Source organism: Calypte anna, chromosome 5A (assembly GCF_003957555.1).
Source record: "Calypte anna isolate BGI_N300 chromosome 5A, bCalAnn1_v1.p, whole genome shotgun sequence".
NCBI lineage: Eukaryota > Metazoa > Chordata > Aves > Apodiformes > Trochilidae > Calypte > Calypte anna.
The window spans coordinates 31,648,635-31,671,093 of record NC_044251.1 but is presented as its reverse complement, the minus strand read 5'-3'; the positions used below and the strand labels follow the sequence as shown (position 1 = coordinate 31,671,093).

The window sequence follows — 22,459 nt, the reverse complement described above, 5'->3', positions numbered from 1 at the left end:
TTTGTCCAGAAAAATGCATAATGACTTGGATTATTGGTAAAGAAATATTTTTGCAGTTTAGTTAGTGTTGCTGCTCTGGTGATATCTGCTACTTCAGTCACGGTATTTTAAGATAACCGAAGAAGAGGTCTTGTGTGAAACCAAACTCTGAACTGTACTTTCAATTATAATGAGGTTCCTTTCACAAAATATTCCACTATGGTTAATGAGATATTAGGAATGAATATGCTAGAAAAGACAGATGGGAAGACAGTCAACTGTCTAAATCAGATGATTTTCAAAGTGCAGTAAATGAGTTATTAAGCACACTTCTCTGGCTTTATGCCAACCTATACTGTAGGGATTGGTCAAAAAGTGCATCATGAAAAGCTTTTCAGGAGCAGCTAAATTCTACACCTGTGGTTTTTGTTTTTCTAGTACTTTACAAGAACAGAAGGGGGAATTACGAAAGCGTCTGTCGTACACTACCCATAAGCTGGAAATGCTTGAAACGGAATTTGATTCTACACGTCAGTATCTTGAAATAGAATTGAGACGTGCTCAGGAGGAACTTGAAAAAGTAACTGAAAAGCTGAGAAGGTTAGTAACTAACTTTTTGAAATAAACAGAGGTATTAGGAATTTACAAATGGTCATCTTAAAGAAGTATGGGAGTAAAAATTCAAGCATTCAGTCTCAAGCATACATAATTTATTATTTTTTGGTTACAAATTGTGTTTTCACTTACCTGAATATAAATTGCAGACAACAAAGATATTGATATGTGATATATAAGATCTGTCAGTATTGAAAGTAAACATGAAAAGAAATATAAATGTGTGGATACAGCTATGACATCAGATATGTGTAAACATACATGTAGGTTAATGCCATGTGTTACACATATTAAGGTTATAATTATACTGCATATACATGCTTACACTGTATATACACAGATAGATATTTTTCATGTATTTGGCCATGTATTTTCTATTACTCTCTATTCCACTGGTTGAAGAGAAGACAATCTGGCCCTCTATCATTCAAAATTGTGCCTATGTTCAATTAAAATACTATTATGACATTTCATACTTCGCCATAGCAAATAATTTGCTTTTAAGTCTCAGAGAGAATGGAATGATACTGAAAACCTATTGTTCAAAATTGTTGACGAAGTGGTACAGTGATATTGCAAATGAAAGTTAATGACAAATTACAATAAGAAGTATGTGCACTTGACATTCCTGGAACTTATTAAAATGGCCTGTAATCTACTTGTAAATTTACAAGTGACTCTCAATATCCATTTTTTCATTTGTTTTTGAAACTTCTGAACCCCCAATTATCCCTTTATGTAGTAATGTATTTGCATTTATTGCAAGGACCTACATAAAGTGAAGTAGATAATTGAACTGTTTGATTTAATTCATTGGATAAGTCAATATTATATTCACAATGAATCATTCCAGGGCTATATCCAAAGAAATAGATTTTAATCTTTGCAGAAGGTAAAAAACAAAAAAACAAAAAACAAAAAACCCCAAACAAACAAAGGCAGGGACCACCAATAAAATGAGCCAACCAAACTATTTTATAGTCATTTTAAACAGAAAGAAGCTGTACGACCTCAAATTAGGAAACATCCTACTGTGGTCTTATAAACTAAATGCTTCCCTCACTGGGGAAGCTTCTTCATAAAAGGCCAAAATAGCTGGAAATCTACACACATCTATCAAAAAGAGTCTGAAGATTCTCCAAATTGTTTTCTTTCCAACAGTGTATTTCCTTTAACTTCACTTTGAGCAGAGCTATTGAAGATGACTTTCTGCTTGATGCAGTTTTGTTCCAATAAATTTCAGCTTTAAGGACAGGGAACACTGGAACTCTTTTCTCCTGGAATGTTATTTCAGGCACAGCTGCCATAAACCCAGCATCATATTTACAGAGGGGGTGACCACCCCAGTTCTGTTAAAAAAAATGTGATCCTACCCTGGCTGAGGGGATGGACTTCGTGATCTTTCAAGGTCCCTTTCAAGCCCTAACATTCTGTGATTCTTAGTAGGAAACCTTTTATCAACTTCATCGAGCCCTAATGAGTTAAGTATCCTTCAAAACTTGTGCCAGAAAGAGTGATTTTGGCTCATGACAGGTGTAAGACTGGTACCAAACATCAGATTAGTAAAAGTGACTAATGGAACATTGTACCATATCATGAAGAAAGCTTATGTTAGAGATTATGCAGGGGTTACTCCCCTGCAGACACATCATAGTGAAAGGCCAAAATATTTTACAAGATGAGCTTTAAAAAGGTTTCTATTGAAAATAGCAAGGGATACTGCAAATTGAGCAACTAGATTTCTCAGCCTGGAGAAGAGTAATGTCTGAGACAAAACTGTCATCCAAAAGAGTGTCAGCAAAATTTCACAGAGGAAAATCAGTGTGAGAAAAACAAGGAACTAGAATTCATTTCAATAGTGTGTCACTTGCTTTATTCGCTGAAGAGAGAGAGAACTTCAGCTTCCCTAATAAATAAGCCCCCTGTAACAAGATCCCACTTGCATACTAGAGAACATTTCTGTTATTAAACTTTGATTGCTCTTAGTGCCAAATTATTCCAAGAGACCAAATGACCATTCTTTTCTACTCCTTTCTGAAAGCCTTTACTGTCTTAATGTATCCAGAATTACCTATGTTGCTGCTACACCTCCCATTTCTTACCTAAACAGGGAGGTCATTTATGTAGCTAGATTGTGAAGTTTTCAACCTCTCTAACAAAAAAATGAGAGGTGATCTTTTTCTTTAAGCACAGTTGGAGCAAGATCAGAGCAGTGCTGAGTAGGTTAGAAAATACCAACTGTAAATCATAGGTTTGGCTTTGAAAAGTGACTGAAGAGAGATTGGGGATTCCATATACTTCACAGTAACCTGACATGAGCACCATGGGAGTTTTTAAGTTAAAATTGGAAAAAAAAAAAAAAAAAAAAAAAAGCAAATACCAATCTTAGAATGAAAACTGATCTCTAATAGGTCATACTGGATTTTCTGCTTTAGACCCTACCCTGGGTGACAACTTTGTGAGTTACTATCCTAGTTCTTAACAGAGTAACATTATTTTAAAACAAGAAATAAACCTGTACAAGCATATATTTAGCAGTGAGATTAGTCCCCAGAAATAACTTTTTCAACAAAATTCAAGATATTTAATGGACAGAAGAGATCTTCTGAATTGGAATCCTGTAGCTGAATAGCTGAAATAGATGAGGGGAAAATTCTCTTGCTTTCATAAGGAAGATGAAACTTGCATGTGATAACAGGGATGGAGAAGGTTTTCGGAACAAGAGGCTACTATTTTAATAGTCATGCTTCAAAATAAAACTGCACTCTGTATAAAATTCTTTTCTTGGTAGATATTCAGCTGAAGCCTTTATTTTACTCAGATATATTTCATAGCCTTAAAAGGGCTTGAGTCTGAGTAGAAGCAGAGAAGAGAGGCTTTTCCTCTTCAATAGTGATGTGCTGTCTTGGAAAGGAGTGTGCTGTCTGCTGGGTTAGAGCATAGATACATAATGTTTGATTTGGTCAGAATCCTTTTCATCAAGCCCTAATTTACCTGAGACTATGAACATGTATTTAATGCATGCGTATCTATGCACCTGGAGGCACCTGGGTATCACTTAGTAATATAGAACAATAGAAAGAGCTATAAAGAATTATAAGAAGCTATAGATTCACAGGCGTTTATGCTTAAAGAAGTTTCTCAGGGTAGAGAAGCTGACCTATTCTTCACTTTATTTGTCAAGAGACCACATTTACAACATTAAAATGTTTCACATTTCACAAGACTCTGGCTACCTTGGCATATTTTTTCTGCAAACGTGGTTAAATTACCATTTCCTCATCTGATCATTTTCAAATTGAAATAATTTTCCCTAATCCTTCTTTACTTTACAATGTTGCCCAAAGATTGATTTGATTACCCCTTCCTCTTTTATCCCTTTAAATCCATTTCTTCCTTATAATTCTGAGTTCATTTCTCTCCTTGACATCTGCATTTGCTGACACTTCTTTGGCACAGTGGATTTCCCATTTGGGTTTTATGTGTAGATGTACATGTGTGTATACTCATGCATGTGTTGTACTTATTTTGACTAACTGCATAATGTTCTCTGTAGAAACAATTTTTGAAGCTCATCTTCCTACTGACTGTGGAAACTGTCAGGAAACCGTGGATTCCCTGTTTAGATTGGATTTCATTTTATGGGGAAAAGGTCAATGTTTGTTAGAGAACTACGGTTTGTGGGCTGCTTTCACCTAAACATAAAACAGAGGAAAATTTGAATGGCAAGAGAAATGACAAGGAGAGAAGCAGATTTCCATAATCTCATGCAAACCCCTCTACTGTCTCTGGCATGTAAGTTTTGGCAGCCAAGAACAATTATATTAATTGTAACCAATCTTGCAGTCATCCACATCAAGAGAAAAACAGAAGCCAAGGATCAAAGCCAGTGATGCATTGCCACCATGATAAGCCAGATACCCAAGTAACAACTACTGATGGTAATTTATGGTCCTAAATATATGAAACAGGAACATTTAATGTCCCCCTTGAGCTCTCCATATAGCTCTGTGCTGCAGAATAGACCGGGATACAGATAGGCCTTAGCTAGAAAAGTCCTGAATGGGTTGCAGGTGCTAAAATTTTACATCAGTTTTATGACATCTCTGAGTTGATCCACAACCTGCCTAGGTGCAAAGCATGTTTAACCTGTTCTATTTTGCCTTACTAGAGAAAAATTAGACCATGACAGACAAGATACTCAGACACCTCTAGTTTCAGCCAACAGACCCTATCTTATTTTTCTAAGTCCTTGTTCCCTGCACCATAGCATGCAGCTTTATCAGCAAAACATGATTATGTTAGTGCTGAGTCACTGTTAGCAGGCAAAGCCAGTTTAAGTCTCTTTGCTTCCACTAGAATGTTTACCTTTGCCATGAGAAGCTGGGTACAGGATACCCTAAGATTTTTCTCTGTTGTGTTGACTTTGTCTAAATATCCACGAAAATCCCAAGTATACCAAGAGCTGCACAAACAAATACCTATACAGAGGCTAAGTAGTAAACACTGCATCTAAAAGGGAACATGGATAATGCAGAGATCCGTAAACTTTTCCCAGTTCGGTAATCCCCCTGGACATTTACACAATGGCACTGTGAAAACTGGTGAGCAATGACCAAGCCATACATTAGCAGGAGTGTCACAGATTTTCAGCCCATTTGGGTCACCACCTTAGGAAAACCTTTACCATAGATTCTCCTTACAGAGTGCTAATCTCTGTTCATCAACTATATAAAATGCACATGAAGCTGAAACTTCCCCCAGGCTTGCAATGCACATTTGTTACAGTTTCCTTAAGTCTGGGCTGACCCTTTTTACCTCAGGGAGTTTCACTGGTGAGGATGTCATTATTTACATCCACAGAGTGGCAGTCCTGGGGACGGACCTCTCTTCCGAGGTCTCTGTGACAGATGTCACAGTATTACTGGTAGCCCCAGAGGGAGGTCTGCATGCCTTACAAGGGGGATTGTAAGCTGCTGTTCTGCACCTGAACAGAGAATTTTGATCATTTAACTGGAAAGAAAATCTCCATGGCAACAGAAGCAAGGAGAGACACTCACTGCCAGGGAGGGATGGCCTGGACCCCTGCAGAGATCCTATGCAGGCCTTAGTTCTGATTTCAGCAGACGCTCCTTATCATACAATAAGGCGAAGAGACTTCCTTAACCCTCAGTTCCTTCCTGATCATCATGGAAACTATGTCAGGCTCCTCAGAGGAAGAGGCTTTTTGCTGAATGAATGTGTATTACATCTGAGTTCACTCTTACAGCAACTCACATTACCTAAAATCAACTCACCCCTGAAAATACTTGCACAGTTTCTGCCAAAATAGCAAAGTTTTTTCCCAACGGTTGCACAGCTTGTTCATTACAATACCAAGGATACCATCTAAGCCACCGAAAAGATTGAAACTTTTCTTTGGTGTATTGCTCTGGAATAATCAGGGAAGTGTGAGGCCATTAAATCCCTTAATGTTGATAAAAATAAATACCCACCTTTTCTTGGCTAAGCTATCTAATGGTATTTCCTGAAGAAAGAGGGGGTGTTTAGCTCTTGAGAACAGGCAATTTCTTGAACTTCTGTCAACAGAAGGAATATTCTCTTCTAATTCAAGTTGTGATGCCCAGGTGCTGTTTTTGCTACAGTCATTAAATTTCTGCTGCCTACACCTCAAGCTTCTTCTCTGACATATTATCCCAAGCCTGATACAAAGCTACAGTCTCTCTGTACAAGTTGCCATGCTGAGATGCTTGTCTGCACACAAATGCAGAATGGCAAACATTATTTTCACTTCCTGGTGGAATTTGCCTCTGAACATAATAAGCAAATATGACAAAGGTGTTTTGCTTAGGAAGAAAGTGGTAATTACATCTCAAAGGCAACCACAGACTGGGAACAGGAGTGTTAAGAGATTTCAAGTAGGGCAAGCAAGGTTTTGTACTGATGTGAAAATTACAGGTAAAAAAGAACACTAAAACAAATGCATTCCATTACATGATATCATCTTTGTTTTAGGATACAAAACAATTACCTAGCCTTACAAAGAATTAATCAGGATCTGGAGGATAAACTTTACAGAATGGTAAGTTACCATAAGTGTATTTTGTTTTTAAATATTAACTGTGGGGTTGTTTACGGTTCATAAATCACGGGACAAACGTATATGTAGTTGTAACAGCAAAAAACCCCAAACCTTTATGTTCCAAACACAATACTTTTTAAAAAGATATGACTTCATCAGTAACATCAATAACATGATCTAGAGCTCAAGCTTAGCTCCATCAAGTTAAATGGAGATGGCACTGGCCGATTATTTGTCCGTGTAAACTGCACCTTTAAAATATTTCTGGTTAATTTGGTTAATAACTTCCTGGGGGTTAAGTATTTATGTTTTCATTAAGTAGCAAATTTAAATAAAGTAATCTAGGGTTTTCTCATGCTTCTTCGATACTTTCACTCAGCTTTTACTAGGTCATTTATGCTGTCCTATCAGTCCCAGTGTATTAACTGCCAATCTACATGTGTCTGTAGCTGCAGTGTCAGTGTCACAGGCCAGCTAATAGCTGAGTGAGAAAAATTCCTGCACATTTTAAGGGCTCCACATCTAGGACTAATATTACAAGGCATAGCACCATTCATTCATTCAAAATACTTTGATGCTAAAAAAAAATGGCAATGCCTTAAGTGCCCTGGCTCATTGCTAATGTTGGCAGGACATCGTATTCAGTGTTAGGAGAAAATTTACAGAGAAATGTGAGGGTGATACTGAAAGAGAAGAAATGAACCTCCAAAGATCTGCAGGTCATGAGCACAGCCTGAGCTGTTCCCTTGTCTGCTAACTCAGTAGGGTCAGTAATTCCCCACTTTTCATCCTACCCAGCTCCCTGCAGTGCACACACACTTTACTGGTCTGGCCAGAGTCCTGCTATAGAGCTGTAAGGATGCTAGAGCAAGCCTGCATGTTACACAAGTCTCATATCTAACATTTGCATGGGTGGGCAGCTTGGAATGAGAGGAACAGATTATTGTGCTTTGTTAGTAAATAGGGACCATAGCAACGTACTGGGAAGACATCAGCCTTTACTAAGAAATGGGAAACAAATTTTTGAAAATGTCGTGGTTCTTATCTCAGGAGTCTGCTTAAGTGTCTGATGATGAATAAAATACTGATGCTTTTGTAACTGGCTAACAAGAAAGCAGAGTCACAACTGGGTTATAGATAATGTTTGTTCATAAAAATATATATAAACATTCTACAAGCATAAATCACATTTGATCTCATTATTTTGTTCTTCTCCACTTCTCATTTGTTACATTTTTTTTCCTTTTATCCAAATCACTTCTGGATTTTAGCTTCATCTGTGACCTTGTTTATTTCATATAGACTACAAAAGATGAATAAAATGGAGGCATTCTGATTCATAAATAAAATAAAAAGATTAGAAACATAGAAAGAAGGAAAATCCAGAAAATCCATGCTTTTTATCAATTATTTCAGATCAAAGAATAGAATTTCTAAACTGATGTTTAAGCATCTACCTAAAGCCCTGAGCTATCATTTCAGGGCACAGCACAGAAGAAGGTTCTGGTTCCCAGAACACTATTCCTTTCTTTATCCCACTAATATGACAGTCATTGAAGGTAGCATTAAAGGTTTGAAGATCAGCCAGGCTCTACACCACTTACCTCCAATCTTCCTTGCCTTCTGAAACACTGAAACTGAAGATACAAAACAAAATAAAACCAGTGTTGAATGGAAACCCAATTAAAACCAAAAAGGATGGGCAAAATAGTACCATACTTGATATAGATAAGTTAAACCATTTGATTTTCAGGGCACTCCAAAAACCCACAGTCCTTCAGAGGAAGTCCAATTAAATAGCAGCTGGTATGGTTAATCAACATCTTAAGGTGAACTGGGCTCTTGGATACCTTTCTCTCCCTTTCCTGCTTAGGAGGAGCAGCTGTGTTTATTTTGTTTGTTTGTTTGTTTTTTACTAATTTAGTCAGCTTGTCATTGCAAAATCAGAAGTCTTTGGTTTTGGTACCTTTATACAAATGCAAATCTATAAAGAATGTGCTTAGTCTCTCCCCTTCTCCCCTTCCCTGTCCCCCTACAGACACACATATATACACTGAGTTTCTTACACAAGGTTTGACCATTCAACGTGCCCAATTTCAACAAGTAGGCAAAAGAATCCCCCTGGGGCAGTGGTCCCTCACTCCATCTTCCTGCAGGTGACCCAGAATGCTCCCTGGAGACCATTTTCTCCCTGTCTGTCCCACAGCTGTCCCACAACTGCTCCTCTCACAGTGAATGGCTTCAGCTCATCACCATTAATCTCAGACTCCACCTCGACATCCCTTTGCTAGTGTTTTTGGGTATCTTTAATGCTGAAAAGTTTCATACCTTCTGTTGGTATAAGGGATGTAAAAAATAATCATTAATTCATCAGCAGTCACAGAAAAGAAGCTGAAGTAGCAGTTATTTCTCTTCTAGGCTCTGCTTCTTTTTTAGTGCTTATCTATAAAATATTTAAAAATATTTGAAAGCTCCCTTCTGATCACAGGACATGGTATCCAGTTAAAACCTCTGTCACATAAGAACTCAAAATAAAAATATAAAATATAAAACAGAGTGTCTGTGTTGGTTAAGAGCTAAAAAGTGCAATCCTGAAGTCATTGGAGAGTTTGCTGTATTAAACTAGGCAAGACTAAACACATGACACAGTAGAGGCAGATGTAACAAAGAATTAAATTTCTGCTGTCACTACTCATAAAGCTCCTTACCACAGTTAGAGTTTTTAAGTGGAGGAGATTTGTTTGGTCTTCTAAGCACTGGTTAAGCAGGGGAATATACAGGCTATTTTCTTAAATAATTAAGCTTTACAATTCTTTTCTTCCATTAAGATGTGGAAAAAGACTAAGCAGAGTGCTTAAATTTTGCACAACTATGCCATCACTGGACTTTTCAGTTAAAGAACTTTTTAGATTGTCAAGCTTCATGGATCAACAGTGGTCCTGGCTTTCCCTGCCACTGGTTTGAGTTTCCCAGGGAAACTCTGCCATGGTCTTGCTGCTTGCATGCAGCGGTTAAAAGTAGATTATGCAAGTCATCACAACCCCATGTTAAGAAATCATTTTTATTATCTCATTTTAACTGAATCCCATATGTAGTCCTCACTGGAATCAAGCAATATATTTTTAAAAATCTTCTAAAGTTTTAGAGCTTTCATTTGTAATTAAATCTGTAACTTTACCTTTAAAGACATAAACCAGATTTTAGTGGTATCTACATTTGGGAATAACTCTTAGGTACCTAATCATAGCTGCTTAACAAACCTAACCACTTATGAAAATCACACCCATTTCTCCTTCTCCATCTGCATTTTGAATGGTCTTGAAAAAACTGATCTCATAAATCCAGCTGGAAAGAGCTCATGAGGCCATATTCTTCAAAAACACCCTACAATACATATTTTGTATCTAGAAAGTAGTTTGACTGACAGACTGCTAGATTGTATGAGCTCACTTCTCATGCAAAGTCTTTCAGGAGGCCAGAACATAAACACCTGCTCAGTCTAAAACACATGCTATCTACATCTAATACAGACACAGGAAGCATTGGAGGTGGACAAAGCCTGGGATAAGGAGCAGAGCCCTCAGATGACCAGGAAAATGAGCAGATAAATCAATGCATATAGTTCTTAACCTGCAGACCCATATGTATAAAGACTGCTGCCAAACCAAAATCTCTGGTTCTTCATAATACTGTTCCTCAGTTCTATTGGGTTTGCTTGCTGCTAGTACTCTCAGTGCTGGTTCAGCTGCTTTTGGCAGCATAGGCAATACTGAATGCTGTTTGACATGAGGGACATGACTGAACTCCTGGGCTGTGTGGTTCCTAAGAGGCTGGACACCAGCTCCCCCACCCCTGCCCTGCTGCTTGACACAGCTCCAGCCACTGGGGCTTTGATTCTCCTCTCTGCAAAGCCAGCATCATCCCTCTGCACACAGTGCATTTTATCATCTGTCAACAGAAAAACCACTACCTCACATTAATTTCTGATTTTTCACTTACATTAAGGCAGGCTGGGGAGTGTGACTCAGACATAAAGTTAGAAGAAATTACTACATAAAGTAGAAATAAAGAGGGATTTGTGTTAAGGATGATCAGATCTGAAACACTGTCCTGTCTGAGCCTTGCACTAATTTTATTCTGTTTCTTTCTCTGCCTGTAAGCTAAAGGGTACTAAGATGTACAGCAAATACTTTTTGCTCTCTTATTAAGCATTATTTATCCAGGTCTTGAATATCTTGGCCTTTTCTATTTTCTGCACCACAATATATACCTAAGCATCTCCAGCTGGGGAAAACCAAAGGTGAATTAAATACAAGCTGAGAAAGTGCTGCTCTGAGACTTTGTGTCAGAGGACTATTATTTGAAAGGAAGCCGCTTGTTCAGTGTCCAGACTGAAAAGGTAAATATGGAGAGTAGTGAAGAATTTGATGAACAATTTAAGTCAGGTAATAACAGCATATAATTACCACAGTGAGACCAGCACTTTTATTTTGGAATTTAAACCAGTCCAGACTGCACCTGAGTCTTCTATGAAGTCAGTATCCGGTATGGCTTAAATCATAAGTGAAAGATGAAGGCAATGGAAAAAAAAACCTAAGGAAACAGATGCCCAGTATGCCAAGTTCTTGCTTTTGGAGGATGAGGACTCCAGCACTGACTTTTAATGGAGTGGTTTAAAGCACATCTTTTGAATTTTCTTTCCTTTATGAAGAACAACTTTCTTCCTGCTCCTACTGTATGTCCCATGAAAACCAAATAGAGATGACCTAAATACACTTCAAAGGATTTGCATCCCAAAGACAAGAAAAGTTTAGAGTCAGCTCAACCTGGCAGGCTCATTTGCTCACATTCAGTGAAGACAGCTGTGAATTTCAAGAGAAATTTACACTGGTTGGTAAGTTTAGACAGAATCCAGAGAAGGTCCATTTTTTGTGGGCTAAAACAACTGCAAAACAATATCTCTAAGAAAGGCAAGGACCATAAATGCTACAGGGAAAGTGATTTATAAAAACAGCAGTTGAAAAAATGCATTTTCAAGAGGAAATAAAATCTTTAGTTTTTATTTTTTTTATGCTTGCAGGCATTTTAGACTAAATATCACCATCTCTCACTAACTCTTTTCATATTAATTTCCTAGGTAAAAAATACAACTGTCCAGCAGGCAATATAGCCAGCCTTTTAAAACCCCCCACATTCCATCAGTTTTTCAGTCAAATTAATCTTCTTGAATAAGTTGGGAATAGGACTCCACATCACACATAGAAATGCTCAAGAGCTTTCAGACAGCTTCAGTCCTTCCTTGCTCTCTCAGAATCATAATCATAGTTTTAAGATCTTCGGTCAATTTTGTTATCACAAGAGGCATGTACCTCCACCAGAGTACTATTTGCTCACTGGATATGTAATATGTAATCTTTTACCTTTTTTTATTATTATTATTTCTTCCCCCAGAAACAAACATTTCTTCTTTCATCATACTGTCATTTACCCAGCCTCAGAAGGTACTATTACATCAACTTTGTGGAATTAGCATCAATCAACACCACCTCTTTTCCCTCCAGCTGTAATTTATTTAGCATTTTATTATCCAGCAGGGGTCTATGCTGGCAGGGCTTGCCACTGATAGGAAATGTGGGAGACGATAGGTACACAGAAAGACAATAAGTACATTTTGTCAGCTTCATCTAAATTGCCAGCAGAAATAGCACAGGCTGTGAAGCTGACTAGCCAGCTTAGAAAGGCTTTTAACAAGCTGATAGGTAAGATCTTTTTTGTAGCATAATTGCAGTTCTTGGAGACCAAGGAATGTGATGGCAAGTAAAACCACCCCTCTGGCTTCCAACAAGTGGGTCCCACTGTCAGTGGGGTTAGGCACTGAAGAGATTATGTTCAATTACAAACAGCAGATCTGCTGGTTTCCTAAAGAACTGGCCCCGAGTCAGTGGGAAAACACAGCTGTAAAGTGGGAAGAAATTTTTTGTCCCTCTAGTGCCTGGAGTACAGTGTTGAGCACTTAAAAAATGTGGGCAGCCAGTTAATTAATGCTTACAGGAGCAATCAGCACGCACAGCGATACCCTGTTCATCTATAGTTTACATCAAAGGGTAAATCTAAGCAGAACCCAAGCCTGGTATGAGAAGACCCATCCATAGCCTAGGGTCAGGTTTTTTTGCACCCATTGAATTTAGATATAGTATCCTTGTTTATGAATTAAATTTGCTGCTCAGATTTTTATTCAGAAAGAGCTGGATAAGAGATGACAGGTGCCTTTACCCTGAGCTCACGTAAGACACGGGGTGCTCATTGTACCAAAGACCTCAGGAATATTTCTGAACAACGCTTTGACAAGACCTTTAGCAGGAGATGCAGATGTAAGCAGTTTTTATTACAATGCCCTTTTTCATGGAGTATGCCATGTAAGTTGGCTTTATTTCAGACAATGAGCAAACCCCTACAGCTGTCAGTGATATGTCATATGAATTGACCTGCTCTTCCTAGAAAGGCAGTAATCCCATTGACCTCATCAAATGCATCTTTGCCCCCATGGAGAAGCATTAAAAATCAACACTAAAATTTTTCTTTGTTGGGAAGACAAATAAACATCCTGCATATATTTTACAAATCACTTGCAAATAAAAGCATGACTTTACTTCACAAGCAGCACCTCGACAGCACTTTGCTACCCATATTTCTGTGATATGGGTAAGGTTTTTCCTTTTACTTCTATGGAATTACATTTAAAGCTCATGATACCGGTTAGTCAAGGAAACAAATCTTTATAAGACCATTCCGAGTACAAGGTAAAATATGATATTAAGAGCAAATCATTCTTCAAGTGAAATGCCATGGATAATGAGATCAATATCCTCAGACAAAACACTGTGGTCCAACAATCTTATGTTTTATAATGTTATACTTCTTGGAAATCAAGAAGATAAATCACATTCTGCTGCAGGTCATTTCTTTAATCACCAACCAATATTGTTTATTAAAAAGTATAAATTTTATTACTTTGCTCTGATGGAAAATTAGATCAAGACAATAATTATTTAGACTTGAGGCAACATAGTATTTATCAGAGAAAAATATGCTGTTTATTTCCATAGCTGATTTACAAAATAAATCTTTTGAGTGTTATGGACACAGAAGACATGTCGGTAGCACATCTCTACATCCATTTCCTCTGATCTATTATAAAAAGAAGAAAATACCAAAGTTGTGTATTTCACTATGAATTCTATTCTTGTACTTCTATCAAAAGCCCCAAGCAACCACGGTAAAGCATTAAAAACATAACTGTAAACTCTGTGCCACTCTTCTTGAAACTCTGAAACAAACCCCTAACTCTAAATAACATTTGCCTTCATTAAAGACAAGTTTTTCAATTGTTTATACCATGGAATTCCCTTGGTGCTGCATTTGCATCTTGGAAACAGCTGACCAGGCATACAGAAGCACATCAGAGCATCTCAGTGAAGTATTCCCTCCTTCTTCTCCCTATGACTTCTTAGCTATGTCTTGACACTGTTTACTGTGTTTTCGCTAAGATAAGCTTTTTTAATTCTCCATCATCAGATAAAATAATATGGTATAGGTAAAACAAGTGAGCCTTCCTGAGCAATAGTACCCTCTCCTTGTTCATGAAGGCATTTTGAGAGCAGTTGTCTGGAATAGCTTCCTGGTCATTTGATATGCACATTTCACCATCTGCTGTATAAATTTGCTTTTCATTTTCTTAGAACACTTTCCTTCCTAGCTGTATTTTCAGTCTTGCTTCCTCTATACACTTCTTAATTATTGTAGAAGATATGTATGGGAAAATCCATCCCTTTATTTTGGAAAATTATTAATATCCCAAATATTCAGAATGTAACTAGAGACTTTTTCAATGAGCTTAAATTAACTAAATGCATACTTTTCACTGTTCTTCCCCAATGTACCATAGAGTAATCTGGCACGAGAAGGATTAGAAAAGACTTGATTTAATTGTATGCTTTGTCTGAGGAAATACAATTCAATTAAGGAAGATGTGATTATTAAATCTAAAATGCATTAGCATGTATCAATCAGCTGTATGAGCTTTAAATTAATAAATTGTACTTTTACTTCTACCCAGCTACTAGACAAAGAATCAGAATTTAAACCTCTAATAAAATTAATCTAAGTCTCTCAATGCATTTTTAAAGCATAATTTACTGAATGGATCTTTCTACATCAGGTGTGTTCAAAGTCAATTAGGTTTGTTCTAATGTTGGGTGATATTAAAGTAGTTTGGATTCTGTTTTGTCACAAAGCGTAGTTTTCTGTCTTGTGGGACTAATTGAAGACAGCAAAGTACAATTCAATGGGACATTTCTGTCTCAAATTATACAATAGTTTAGGGTTTTTGCAAAACTTCTATACCTCCCTGTTTACATATTTTAACAATTTTTCTTTCCAACTTCCAGTGAGCATACAGAGAGATACCAAGAATGGAGTAAATACAAAGACAAAGGGTATCAAATAGAGTAAACCTTTAATTTATATATAAGATGCCAGGAAAGCAGAGTGAAGGCTAGCATAGATTTTTGAGTTACTAATTATTAAAACTGTCTTACACAGATAGATTTAATTCTTTCTAATAGGGTGCAGCATTCAGTAACCAACTCAAGATGAAAATGAAAGGTGTCTCAATGAGGTATTCAGTTTTGTTAGATCTCCCAAAACAACCTCATAAGAAAATGGGTACTGAAAATGATTTTTCAATCCCTACTTGCTGTAGGGAGTGAAAAATACATTTATGTCAACATTCTGTGCTAAGATTTCCCACATTTAAAGCTCAAACCACCTGGCTTTATGATGTTGGCATGAGGAGGAAGCTGAGGGAGTAAAACCTTCCTCTGGAGCTGGTCCAGGAGTGGTGACACCTCTGTCCTTGGCTGGAGTCCTGGGATAAGCCCACACCACAAGCAGGACACCCCTGCACTAGCTACTGCCAGCAGGTCACAAAAGCAGATCTTTTTCTACCGGGCTGGATGTCTCTGTGTAATCACTACCTGCTTTTTTCAGCTACATGTTTCTTCCTGAAGTGCCCTGAGGAGGGAAATAGTCTGTAGGCTGGAGAGATCCCAGAAGCCTTGTGCAATGCTTTGAGCCAAAGAAAGCAGCTGTATCCTCTTCCCTTCCCAGCATGACTGGAGATTTTTCTCCTTGTTAGATGCCTCCCCAGTACCTGCTCTGCTCCTTTGTGAATTTTCATACTTTTATATTAATGTATCTGCAGCTCAGGTTTCCCAGTTACAGTGATGCAGGAGTTCAGTAAGTATAACATCAAAGGGAGAAAATTCATATGAACAAGGCTTATTTTACTCTGTGGTGACACATGTAATTGGCTTATCTGCTGCAAAGAGGTTTTGATAAACCCTCACTACATGGTCTTGCTTAGATTTCCACTGCTCATCTTCCAGGAATTTATCTTCTGAGTAAATAACCAGAGAGGAAAAATAAAGAATGAGGCTTTAGTCCACGAGGAAGAAGAAAGAGAGGCCAAAAGCCCTTTTGGAAGAGAGTGCTAAAGGACCATGAGTCATTCTGCTTCTTCCATCATTTTAAGTACATATACTCTTCCTTAAGATGATTTGACAATTTTAAAGGCTCAGAGATTAGAATGAAGTATTTTAATGGCAATTTCCCCACAGGAGCTTGTGTTTGATAGCTTTGTTGTCTGCAAAAGTTCCCCGTAGGCTGCTGAAAGACAGAAGCCACCTCTATTATTCCTCATCAGAGATCAGTCCTCTCTTGCAAGTAAAGAAAAAGCTAAAAAGCAGAATGCCCAGGAAGAGAACTGTTAACCAGACATGTAGCATCACATGAGGTATTTGGGCTCTGTAGAGTCCTTATCCATTTGTTATGATGGAAAGAAGCTGTTTGGTTTAGCTGTAATCTGCTAAAGCAAACAGGAAAAGTACTGTCTGTGGGAGTGGCCGACTACAGTAGCATTGTAGCGGGAGGAGCCATTCTTGCTCCTGAAGCTCGACGAGCTGCTGGTCTCTTCCAGGACTCCAGCCACCACACAGCGCTTCCAGGGTAGAAGTGTAGCGGGAAGAGCCTTTCTTGCTCCAGAGGCTCGACGAGCTGCTGGCCTCTCCATGCCTCGCACCAGAGTGAGCTGAGCTTTTTTTTTTTCTCTGTGGGTGTGTGTCCCACCTTTATTGGCCCCCTGGCCTTGCTCATGCCCAATAGGGGCCTGTCCTAATCAGGCACAGGTGGACTCACACCCACTCACTGGCAATTCGAGGCACCTGGTTGACAATGTCTCTCTACATAGCATCAACCTAAATAACATGAAAGGATTTGACATGGAGAAATTAAGTACTTACATTTGCCATAAAATCAAGGTGCCAGGGAAAAATATCAAGCCAGTCACCAAGGTATATGAAAGAGGTGCTTTAGCTGCCTGTGTACCACCACTAAGAATCTAGTAACAAACCAGAAGAATTGGATTCAGTGCATATGCGTTGTTGCCAGTCTATAGCAGAAGGCCGTGGAAAAGACTTGCATGACAGAAATGGTTAATTTAGGTTGTTTGGCATAGATCAAGTGAACTGCAGTCCTTGGGAATGGGATGGTTGTATTGTGCCTGGCAACTCTAAAACAGTAGTCTTGAATATTCCTGAATTATTAATAGAAGGCAGAGGCAGATCACATGCTGGTCTCTGCCCGCTGCAAACCATCACACTACACTATCTCTATAAACAGCTATTTGTGGCATATAGGAAAAAAAATGCTGCCATCTTTAACTTTAATGACTATGCTGATGGTCACTTACAGCCAGTACAGAGGTCTTCAGAAGTGTTTAAAAAAATTATGTTGCCAATTTCGTAATTATGAAAATGCTGCATTAAACACAAAGGAATTCTCTACTTGCCTTCATTATGATAAGTACAAGGACTCATCTTCAAACTAAAATGATTTTTAGCTTAAGGGTAAGAGATGATGAGTTTATTGCATTTGATATCTGTACACAGAATAAAATCCAAAGCAATGATACATGTATTTAATGCAAAAAAAATAGAGTGAATCTTTCAAAACTGAAACTTATTTTGAACCAAACCATCTGGGAGGAAAGATTTCAAACACTTATCAATCACCATTCACCACATTGTTTTGCTAAAAAAAGACCTCACATTTAGGGAGGAAGAAAAAAGAAAAAAAAAAAAAAAGAAAACTATGATTACAAAACTTCAAAAGAAGAAATAAGGATTTCTACATTAAAGAGAAATTGTACAAGTAGCATGTGGAAAGAACAACCCATAGCAGGCAATATAAATTGTAAACCTGAAAATAATAGAGTATATATAAATATGTATATATATATATATAAAGGACGAAAAAAGATACAGGAAAATCATTTATAAGATATTAGGTATAATAGCACAGCTGAAGCTTATATTACTAGAAGAAATCTAAATGATGATTTTGGTATCTTTCCTACTAGGCATGGTGCCTTGGCTTTGACACTGTAATGGAGGAGAAGTCAATCAGCTTTTTGTGCTCAGGAAAATAATCTATTTTTGTATCTTGAGATGACAAAGTATTTTGTGTTCTGACAGCAACTAAGGATGATACACAGATAACTAAATGAAACACAGATAACTAAAAGTGGATGATTTTAACTTAGCAACTCTTAATAAACACAGTTCAGGGTTTTGAAATTACTGTATCAAACATGTGTTTGAGGTTTTAATATGGATTAATAAAAAATCTGAGAACCATGGAGGATTTCCAGAAGACTGAAAGAAAACTAATATGCCATTACATTAAAAAAAAAAAGGAAATACAATTAGCAGTGAATTGTAGGTCTTATTAGTTTTTCCTAGGAGCTTCACTCTTGGCCTCCTACTAGATTTTCAACAAAGCTAATACAAGGAAGCACTAGTAGGAACTTAAGAAAAAATGTTTATTTCATATAACCTACTCTTAGTTTATTAATCAAGGGCTCAGCTGGTTCCCAAGCTCCTCTTCTAGTCAGGTAAGACATAGAAACACCTCTGCAGTGTGACTGCATCATCTTAAACCAGGTATCTAAATACACAGGCATACACACTCTTTGGAGGCATTTCTTCCACAGAGCAGAGACTAAACAATCAGCTTTATCCAGTGCCTTACTTTGAGATGACAAAAAGAGTTAAGTTATGGGAGATGAATGCCAAGCTCCTGTAACTGTGAAAGTATTCTGTCATTCAATGCTATGAATCCTTTCCTATGTTCTTCCTGGATACTTATGTTCTTCTTTTGTGTCCTAAAAGAGAAATACACCTAAAATGATCCTTCCTAAGTAGAAAAAAAAGACTGAAGACTTCAAAAATTTGAGTGGAAAACAGAGGGAACAAATTCATTAAGAAATTGTGTCATTATATTTGATTTTCTTAAAAATAATGTATTCAGCTGGGAAGAACAGAAGAATAATTATTAAAAGCAAGTAAAAAATAATTATTTAAGCATGCAGAGGCTTTCTCAAGGTCCTGAGGCATACTTCCTTTTCTAAATGTGGTTTTCATATTTGCTTTGCCCTGTTAAGCCAAGAGCACTGTAGAATTACCAGATAGCTATCTAGTTCTAAGACATTTATGATGAGAGTTTTAGATAATCTTCTTTTTACATACATTGTCTAAACATTATTCTCATATGTCCCTGCATGATTCTCTAAGTTCAAAGTCAGTAACTGGTAGTATGGTTGGGTTGAGGGTTGATCTTGTATAGATGACTCTACAAAATAGCAGCCCGAAGTATCATACTGCATTTAGCAGGGTACAAAACCTCATAGTTTGCTCTTTCCTGGCTTAGCTACTCCTGTTGTTCCAACAGTTTTTTAAACAAAACAGTTCTTTTACAAGGCCTGAGGTTTATAATGGCTTTGATTCATTATAGAGGGGAGATAACATTTAAACTGAAATGAAAAAAGGTTTTGCACAACCTGAAGGGTGTCCCTGTAGCTTAATGTCTTTGGGTTTTTAAATCAAAATCTGATAAGCTCTTAGGTCTTATACCATCCTCTCCTAAGGTTTCAACTGCTGGAGAAAGCCTTAGAGGAAGGTTATTTCTACAAAGATCCTCTTGCAAATTCCCTGAGCCTCTCTACCTGCTCTCATCTTTGCTAGCAGTCCTTCTTTGGCTAAGCATACTCAAGCCAGCTCAGCTTTTTAGTAGCATATTGGGGTTTTGAAGAGAGCTGCTGTAGCCCTGGGCTGTGTGATGTGTTTACAGTGTGTCCACACATCTTTCCCCACCCTACTCAGACTCTAATTCCTCCTTCTGCATCAACAGATGCCCCAGTTACCTCTGCAGAGATTTCCAGTACAGCAGGATACAGGGATGTTCTTGCTCATGATGTCAAAATTTGCTCACACAATTAGGAGACACCAGGATTCTGACTCTGCCTTTTAAATGAGTGTCTCTCTTAGAACTTTCTATTTGTACCATTACATTACCAAGTGAGTTTCCAGCAAGTATTCACCTGAAGAGGAGGAGAAACAAGATCAGGTTTACTAGTGCCAGCACAGTACCATACTATAAATGCAATCATCATTTTTAAGCATAAGCTTGCAACCATAGAATTAAAAAGCAAATCTCTGGGAAGATAAGACACCAAAGTCAATACTTAGCTGCAAAATTTTTGTTTTGAAAATGACTCAATAATTAGATTAATAACTTCCTTTTTATGAGATCCATGATTTCTATTCAAAACACAAAGCTCCAGCCCATAACTCACCTTCTAGAGTGGGAAGTGCATATAACATATATTGACATATTGCATATATTGGCATAAACCTGATGCAGGGAATAGTAGAGACCCTGGAGAATAGCTTGTTTTCATGGGTTTTCTACAACTCCCAAAATACACTCAAACACCTGCATCAAACGAAAGGTGCCAGGACAAAGGAAGAATACTCTTTGTTGATATCTTCTGCTTAATGAATTTAATAACTATGTAGCTGACTTCTGCACAGCTTGGCTCTGGCAGCCAGGGTTATTTAATACCATATAAGATAATTTAACTGTGAATTTTATAGAAAACATTAACATTACAAATACAAAGATTAGCAAGTTTGGCAACTTTGTTAGAAGCTGTATCAATCATTTGTATTACAGTTGCACAGTAAACTCTTCTGCTCCAAATCCCTGGGTACAGTACAAAGAATTAAAATTCAGCAGTACAAATATTTAAGCAAGAGCCAAGTTAAACAGAAGGAAGTCTTAAACAAAACCTTCTCAGCAGAATCTTATTGTGCCAGGAAATAATTCAAACTAAAAATAAAATCTCTTAACCTAAGTGACTCCATACCAGTAGTTACAGATAACTGAAGACCAACATCAATAGCTATCAAGCCATGTCTTATTACAGCATACAATGCCTAAGAAATTAAATTAGGGTGTTAGAATTTTAGAGGAATTTTGGGATTTTTCAAAGAGAAAAGATATGAAAAGTCAGGATGATGCATCTTGGACATGGTCCTCAAATGAACTTCAAAGGCAAAATTTTGTAAGTGTCCTAGCTGGGCTTTTAATAATTCTGTATAGCCAAGAATATTAGCTAACTATAATAGCAAGTCCCTGAGTGATCAGAGTAGGAATAATTTTTTAGCACTCAGCTGAGACAGACAGAGTAAAAAGTCTAGGAACATAGCTGCTAACATATCACAAGCATCCTGCCTTTTCTGCTGTGTCCATTGAAACAGAACTGTTTTTCCTCTCTGCTAAAACACTTTATAGCCATCTCTAATTATATTTATTGTAGGAAGACAGATGGCTTGACTTTTCAAAAATATATATCTCCCCTATTATATCACAGTTGGGGGAACCTGCAAAATAGTCTGGATGAGGTTCATTCCTTAATAAAATCTCTTCTGACAATAGTAACACAAAAGCAGACTTTATTTTTCTGAGCTGGGAAAAACCTTGTGCACTCTGAAACACACTGAAGACCTACTCATTAAGTTCTACAGATGTTAACACTCTTGCTGTTGATCAGCTGCCATCCATTGTCATTAGACTACATCAGTTCCCTGGGATAAATCCCAATAAACTGTCAATCCCAATTAAACTCTTTCCAATTAATTTAACTTCATGGATGCTTTAACATTATTTCACTCAAATCCAGTCTGAGACTTCTGCTATCCCAGGTGTGACTTCAGCAGTACTTTCTCTATAAATACAGAGGCTACAGAATGCATTTCAGAGAAAGGATTTGTCTTATGGAAGTGCTAGTTTTCAAAGCACTTCTTGGCATTTCGAAGTGCTGAAGTTAAGGGGCAAAGTGTTTAACTGGATCTGAAGAGACACAGACTCACTCATCAGTTCTGGTGCATGGTTTTCTTATCACTTCCATGGATATTTCTCCCAGGCATCTTCCACCTTTCACTCAGTCCATCAGATTTCCTTCCCAGGGCAGACCTCTCCAGGTCCTGCATGCTCACAGAGAAAAATTACAACCTACTCAGTACAACTAGACATTGCTGTAGAGTAACCTCTTTTAAATATGTTATTTATCAAACTTTCACCCTTTTCTGAACTGTAAGAGTGGTTATTCATAAGTGACTGGCTCCGTGCTTGCAGAGATCTAGATCTGGTGCTGAAACTCAGACACCTGCTTTTCCATAACTAAGAATGAAAAACACCCAAGATGGATAAGGACAGTTACTTGCATTTGCCAAGCCCACAACTTTCAAATTTGGTTTTTAACAACAGATGATGGCTACATGACATGGAACAATAGAAAAGAAAATTAAAGAAGAAAGAAACACA

The 22,459-nt window shown here is 37.5% G+C and overlaps 1 protein-coding gene across 1 annotated transcript in view; it reads left to right on the top strand.

Moving 5' to 3' along the window:
• BEGAIN (brain enriched guanylate kinase associated) overlaps positions 1-22,459 on the top strand; it is a 142,321-nt gene that overhangs the window by 88,595 nt on the left and 31,267 nt on the right. Inside the window, 2 exon segments of the mRNA XM_030452498.1 lie at positions 418-579; positions 6,610-6,676. Coding sequence (XP_030308358.1) covers positions 418-579; positions 6,610-6,676 — 229 coding nt within the window.